The sequence below is a fragment of the Anopheles ziemanni genome, chromosome 3 (genome assembly GCF_943734765.1).
Source record: "Anopheles ziemanni chromosome 3, idAnoZiCoDA_A2_x.2, whole genome shotgun sequence".
Classification (NCBI taxonomy): Eukaryota; Metazoa; Arthropoda; class Insecta; order Diptera; family Culicidae; genus Anopheles; species Anopheles ziemanni.
The window spans coordinates 78659469-78666377 of NC_080706.1; the positions used below are offsets into that span (position 1 = coordinate 78659469).

The 6909-nt window shown below is 48.4% G+C and overlaps 1 protein-coding gene across 2 annotated transcripts; it reads right to left on the reverse strand.

Annotated features, from left to right (window-relative positions):
* Positions 1 to 1478: 1478 nt before the first annotated feature.
* On the reverse strand, positions 1479 to 6530 carry LOC131289421 (protein charybde-like). Of its 2 annotated transcripts, none has more exons than XM_058318671.1 (4): positions 5131 to 6530; positions 2143 to 2707; positions 1904 to 2014; positions 1479 to 1770 (listed from the first exon to the last, which is right to left on the reverse strand). In XM_058318671.1, exons 1-4 carry the CDS (start codon positions 5246 to 5248, stop codon positions 1686 to 1688), a joined length of 879 nt encoding a protein of 292 aa, XP_058174654.1. In that variant the 5' UTR covers positions 5249 to 6530; the 3' UTR covers positions 1479 to 1685. The 2 variants fall into 2 exon arrangements, with proteins under 2 accessions (XP_058174654.1, XP_058174656.1); XM_058318673.1 differs by lacking the exon at positions 5131 to 6530 and adding an exon at positions 4502 to 4627.
* Positions 6531 to 6909: the final 379 nt, after the last annotated feature.

Genomic DNA, 6909 nt, shown 5'->3' on the forward strand with positions numbered 1-6909 from the left:
TCGTTTCTAGTTTGTTGTTCATACTTATAGCATTCCGGCTTTGTGTTACACAATTATCATCACTTGGGTTTTTTTTGCTCGTTTAATGCTTCTGCTGCTTACCAATCGCTGTGTGTTTGACCGCTCTCTTGCTTCCTTTTCCCGTTTGTATCTTTTGTCGAGTTTTTTTTTCTTTTAAATATTTATAAAATACTTAAAAAGTAGTGTGTTGTTTGCAAAAATTTTGTAACCTCCCGTATTTTCTCCTTTTTTTGTATGATGCGTGCCCTAGCATCATTATTATTAGTTTTAATATGTTTAATATAGTAATTTGTTTCCTTCCTCTTCTCATTAAATCCTTTTGTATCGTAGGACACAAGTGAAAAAAGACAATTCGCTTTTTCCTACCTTGCTGCTAAACGCACACTCACTCACGCACGCACGCACGCACACACGCACGCAGCACCGGACACCCGACGGGCACACAGCAGTAGGTCGTCCCCGGGGGTCCTTCTTCTCCTTCTGGCCCTGGTGGAGAGTCGAGACTGTCGTGTGCCTCGCCTGAGAGAAGAGGCGCTGGTGTGGGAGGGTCGGCGTTGTGTGGTGTGTCGTAGGGCGAGAGGACGACGCAACCGGAACCGGACGATGACAGTTGATGACTGAAGAACGTGGCGACGAGATGAAGGAATGTGACAGCTTCCGTTGATGTGGAGAGCATTGTGCGCTGCGCTTCTGCTGGCGGGTGTCTTCCTCTTCTCCTCGATGACAGGACACAAAAAGGACACTGTGCCGCTCCGGAGATGTTATTCCATGGCCAGGAAGCTTCCTCCCTGACGGTGCCGAAGGTTCCGCAGGATCCGCTTTCTCTGGGAGCACACTTTAACTTTTGATCTTTTTTTTCTTCTTGCCGTTGTTGCCAATTCGCATTTCACACAACTTGTCACACGAATCATCATCATTAATATGCACGCGCACTATGGCCGCTTGAACGTTCATTACTTTCCGTTTGCTTCATACGAACGTCCATTTCTGAGGAGGATGTCGGAAGGAGAACTGTCCATCCACATCTTTCATCATATGCTTGCACACTAACAAACTCGCTTGCTATTCGAACAATCACATAATCACAGTTCCGTGGCGGCGGCCAACTAAACCAAAAACATATGCACCACACACCCATCGGCAAGGGAGATTTTATATCGGCTTTTCCACACACAAACATCAAATGCATTCGACTGCATTTTCTTCCGATGCGGCGGCGCTTGCTGGCCTCTGCTGGTCGTGGCTTTTCCATTTGGTTTAATCCCCGCTGCCTTTCTCTCTCTCTGCTGACTTGGTCGTCCACTCTCGATCAACGATCACGACCACCAACACCACCACCTACCCCCCGCGTAGCGTCCACCGCCCAAAAAAGGGGGTGCACCCGGTAGTCACGCGCAGTGTGGTTGAGGTGGGTACGGTGGGTGGTGAGAAACACACTCGCCTGATGAGCGTTTGATTTTTTTTGTTGCCTTCTCCCATCTTACGGGCAAAGGGGACGATCCGGAACCGGGTGATTCGACGAGAAAGTAAATCCTTGTCCTCTCTCCCTTAGCTCGGGACACGCCATCCCTTCCCTTCCATCGAGAGAAGGCGGTGGGGAAGGGGGGATTGAAAGGGTGGGTGTGGAGGTTTGGAAAGGGGGTTTCTGAGAAACCGAAGCAAACTTAGTCGGAGTAAGCGTGGTAGAGCTTGTTCTTCGTCAGCACAAACTCAGGACTGATCATGATTGTACTGCCACGGGCCAGATTTCTAAACGAGGAAGAGAAAAACAACAGAAAGAAAGGCGAAAAGGTTAGCCACACATGAAAAATAAGTCAACGATTCAGACGAAGGAAAACTATTGTAGATAGATATAGCTAGCTGTATATGAGGATATACTTACTTTAAAAACTGTGGCAAAATCGAGGTCCATCCTCGTCGGTCCTGTTTGAGCGTAAGGTAAAGCTCGAACGTCGAAACCGTGTTGGGATCGGTCTTCATGGTCGCAATCCGCCTGCGGAAAAGAATCGAAATGATAGAGAATCGTTAGTTAGACAAGCATGCTCAGATGGAGGACGCACTTCGGAGAGCGGCAGATGATGGAAGGAAGAGGCACACAGCAGTTTCGAAAGCCACACTTACCGAGTGTTGTCGGGCTCGTCCTCGAACTCGATGTAGATCGTGCAGCCGCGAATGCCGCAGGGTTCCTTCTCGGACAGCTCGAACATCTGGGACGATATCCTCGGGAGGAGATCGGCCGGCAGCAGCACCTCCGTGCAGGCCAGATGCTGCCGCTTGGCGATGCGCAGCTCGCTCTCGAGCCGCTGGGTCAGCTTCTGGAGGGCATCCTCGTGCGGCGAGGCAGTCAGCGCTATCGTGGCCGGCTCCAGCGGATACTGGTTCTCGCTGCTGGCCTGATGGTGGTGATGGTGGTGGTGGTGGTGGTAATGGTGGCCACTGGCGCTATTGTGGTGGTGATTATGATGGCTACTGGTGTGATGACTTCGCTGCTGCTGCTGTTGCTGCAGCTGATGCTGCTGCTGCTGCAGCAGCTGTTGCTGATTCGCCTGCTGCTGCTGCTGCTGCTGCTGCACGAGCTGACTTTGCGTCTGCTGCTGCTGTTGCTGCTGCTGACTTTGATGGCGTTGGCTTTGATTAGAATTTTTGTTACTATTGGCCTGGATTGGCATCAACGGTGTTCGGAAATCTAAGGTTGAAAAAGGGCGAAACAAAAAAGGAGAAAACATTATTAAAAAATTGCTACATTATGGAAAAGTGTTTTTTCTTTAATTCTGGTGGCCACGTCAGAATCGATTTTCCCTCAGCTTTCTTCCACGTACGCACGTACTCTTTTTTCCCATCATCTCACTCTCTCAGTCGCACTCTCTTTTTCCCGACGATGGAGGAGGAAAATTCATCGATTTTTCGAACCAGGCTCCCACACACTAACGCAACGCTCAGCTGGAGCCACCAGCTGTACACGGCACGCACACAAGAAGTTTGCCAGCGAGCGAACGCGTTGAAGGCTCCACCGAAGCAAAGAGAGCCACCACCATGCCGGAAAACCCAGCCGGAGCGAATCTCCCCGGCAGAGTTTTCACGCGCTCCACACACCGTGGTTCGGCGCACCTCGCTCGCTCTTTCGCTCCCTCCTTCCCAGCGCGAGAGGAGCAGGGTTAATCAACCAACGACCGGAGAAAAACGGCTAGCGAGGGAATGGTGGTGGTGTTGGTTGAAATGAAAACGAAACCATTTTATCGATTGGCGGAAAAAAGTGGAACGAACAGCTGTTCCCGTCTCTGCGCTTGTCCACCCCACTTCTCCTTAGCGTTCGCTGCTTCCTTTTCCTACTACTTGAAAAATCGATCTTTGGTCGAAGATATTTGCCTCTTACGTTCTTGGGAATAAAAAAAAATAAAATCTAAACCAAATGAAACTTTAAGAAAAGATACCTACGTATGTACATTCGTACGAAGTTGCTTTCAAAAGCGTAACAACCGAAGAAGTTTTAACTTTAACAACGAACAGAATATAAAAACTACCGCTGGAACAATCGAACGAACAACGCACAACAACCAATGTTTTGGAGGAAAATTATTGCAACAAGATGTTAAAAGACAATTTTATTTTATAAAGATAAAACAATAAAAAATTTCTCTCTCGCTGTATCTTTCTCGGTTGGCCAAGAAAGCACTAGAAAAGCTTATATGCACAAGGGCAAAGTGGGAAAAATTGAGAAAAAATGGAAAGAGACTAGATTGAAGAAGAAAAAAAATACTTTAATTCCCGGACGCCAAGGAGAGAGAAGAAGCTGCTGATGTTGCCCGTCCGACGGTTCGAAAGCGAGTGACAGAGTGTGAGCCAAGCAGAAGGGCGCCGCAAGTGGTAACGTGTGCTGACAGCGGTGGAAGCGGGGCACCACAGGCACACGAAGGGGTGAGCGAGAGAGGGAGAGCCCGTTGATGTGAAAGAAGAGAGGATACCAAAGTAACGGAAAATCTGCTCAGATCAGCTGTTCGTCTATATAACAGCCCGCATGCGAGACGGTGTGCGTGAGATGAGCCGCACAGATGATCGGTAAAGTTGCTCTTTCTCACTCGCGCTCCCATGCTCCCTCTCGCGCGCTCTTTCTCGACCGCAAACCGGTTCACAAAACCGGGTCGATGATGGGGCCTGCTTTTCCTACCGAGTGAGACACGATCGGCAATAGATGTGCCATTTCGCTCACCGCAGTGGGGGTGGGGGAGAAATGTTGGGTGGAACACAAACACACACACATAACTACCAGCTGTGCCGTTTGCCGGTTCCTCTCTCTCTCTCTCTCTCTCCTTCTCTCGCTCTGCTCTTCCTCGCTGTTTCGACCCTAAACGACTAACGCTTCGAGAAAGTTCACTTAGCAACAGCGAAACATCAAATCCGACACTTCTTCTCTCGCGTACCAACCGAGGACGTGCGGTTGGAGTGTTACAAAAATCGCGTTTTCGCATTGGCACATACTAACCACGGGAAGAAAAACTGAAACGCATGCTCTACACGCGACGATGCGTGCGATTAAATTCACGGTTTTGCACGTGCTGCTGCTATTTTTCAGCAGGCCATACAAAAAAATCAATGGGCTCGGCTCATACACCTATACACACACATACACACAGTTTGCTGTGATTTAAAACACGAATTATCCGGATTTACTCCGTAACGAAACTGATTTGACGTAACACAACTCGAAGGCCTACCAAAACGAACTGTCAAAAACACATTCCCGGAACGTCAGAAGGATCAAAAACAGATGCAGCAACCCTCCAAGAGATGGAGAGAAGGTGCAGAAAGATTTAACAAAAAAATATACATCTTCTCCATACGAGGAGAAAGAGAGAGCCCTTCGCAGAATGACCGAAAAGAGAAGTCTGCTCCCGAAAGTTTTGGAGACCGAAAGGAGGACCAATGTCAAAAACTGGAAGAAAAATAAAAACCAATCACACCACCCCAAAAGGCGTTGTTTCTCAGTCCGTCGCTTCCGAACGGATGCTGGCATGGTTCATATTTTTTCATGTTTTTTCACGTCTCTAATGAGGGAAAATCTCGCTCCTACTCCCCCGCCTCTTTGCAGACACTTTTCCATCGATTACTTACCGTTGACTTTTGTCGATCCTAGATAACCCAGCTGGCCCGGATACGGCGGCACGGAGATGAGTTCCATTTTCAGAAACTCTTCAACCAATTCGTCAATTGCAGCCAAATTCGCACTCATAAATTACACTCGTGAAAATCGCCGGAAGTGGCCGAGTGTTTGCACGCACAAACTTTTTCCGAAATTTTCTAGCGCACTTGACACAAAACTGCGACTTTTGCGTACGTTTTCCGCCTGCTGGCTTGTGTGTTCGTGGGAAAACTCACTAGAACTTGATTACACTGGTTTGGAAAACACTTCCTTCTGGTGGAGTGTCCGCGGAGTACTTGAACTCTTCCGTAGCGGGTTTTTTTACTTTATCTTACTTTGAACTTTTCAGCTTTGCTCTTGTGGCTTTTTGTTATCCTTACGAGTAATCTTAAAGTGTAGCTTATATTCTTTCTCTGCGTTACCGTAGAGCGTTGTGTGTGAATAAGGGTGAATTTCTTTTCTTTATACTTTGTTCAGCATTCGGAGACAATTTTCGACTTTCCTTCGATGCGCTCCTTGCTTTTCCCTTTTGTTTTCGCTCGGCCGGGGATGTTGTTAATGCGGATGATGCTTCTTATCGATTAAAATGTATTATTTGTAATTTCACAGCACTTGATTATCACTTTTTAATGACCGTCGCTTTCGCTAGCCTTCTTGGATTGCTAGGATGGCTCACTCGGATTTTTACTCGTTTTACTCGTCTCAGCTGGCTTTCCGTACGTTCATTTTCCGCTACCTTCGGGCGTACTTCTGGAGTGCCACTACCGCACGAATATCGCAACGAAACCGCGAAAATGAGGAAAACGAAACGAAACTTGCTTTCCGTTCACACAACTGCCACAAACTGCTGATTTTCCGGCCAAAAAGCACCACTAACTACGGCTTCTTTTGCGCTTTCGCCTCTGTACCGTGTGTCCTTGTACCTGGTGCACGTCAAACATCAACGCCTAATACAAGTCTCTTCCTTAGTTCCGGGCGAAAAGAGATTTTCCGGACACAAGTTGGCTCTGGCGGCTGCTCTTGAATAACTTGCGTTTTTTTTTCTCCGGATACTAATATAGTAACACGAACGAAAAACTTGCTCTTGCGCTGGGATTCCGTAAAGGCTCGCTACTTTGGGGGACGACTTCGGTCCCTTTTGCTTCTCCTTGCGAACTTGATTGAACGTCAAAAAAGCTAGGCGTTTGCGCTTGCACACAGAGTTTGCTCGGTACTACTTGCATACACGCTCTCTCCGTATCTCGCTATCTCGGTCTGTTACTTCGCGTTTTTCTTGCTTTCTCTACGGTTGCTGTTATTGGCTTGGCTGTACTGTGTAGTGTGTGCCACTTGCTGTGCGACCGTCTCTTGGCGCTTCTAGCATGTAACGAGATGTTGCTTGATCAATTGAAAGAACCTAACTAACCCGGCCGGCAACGAGTCTCCTATTTATAATCTAAACCAACACACGCGCACCGCCGGTCGCACACTAGCGCCGATCGCGTCCGAACACGAACCGAACGCTCGTACATAGTACACGCCACACGCACACCATCGCCACCACCCGGTAGAAAAGGCACTTTTCGATGGCGCACGATGAAGAGCGGGACGCAAGAGGGTCGATGGTGTGGTGCTGTTTACCCGACCACGTACCGGAGTGCAAAAGTGGTTACGTGACTTTACAACAGTATGCACACCGCCACCCATTTCCCACCCTGTCGAACCCAACGAAACGCACCCCATCCACGCACACACCCTCGAAGCGATCCCCC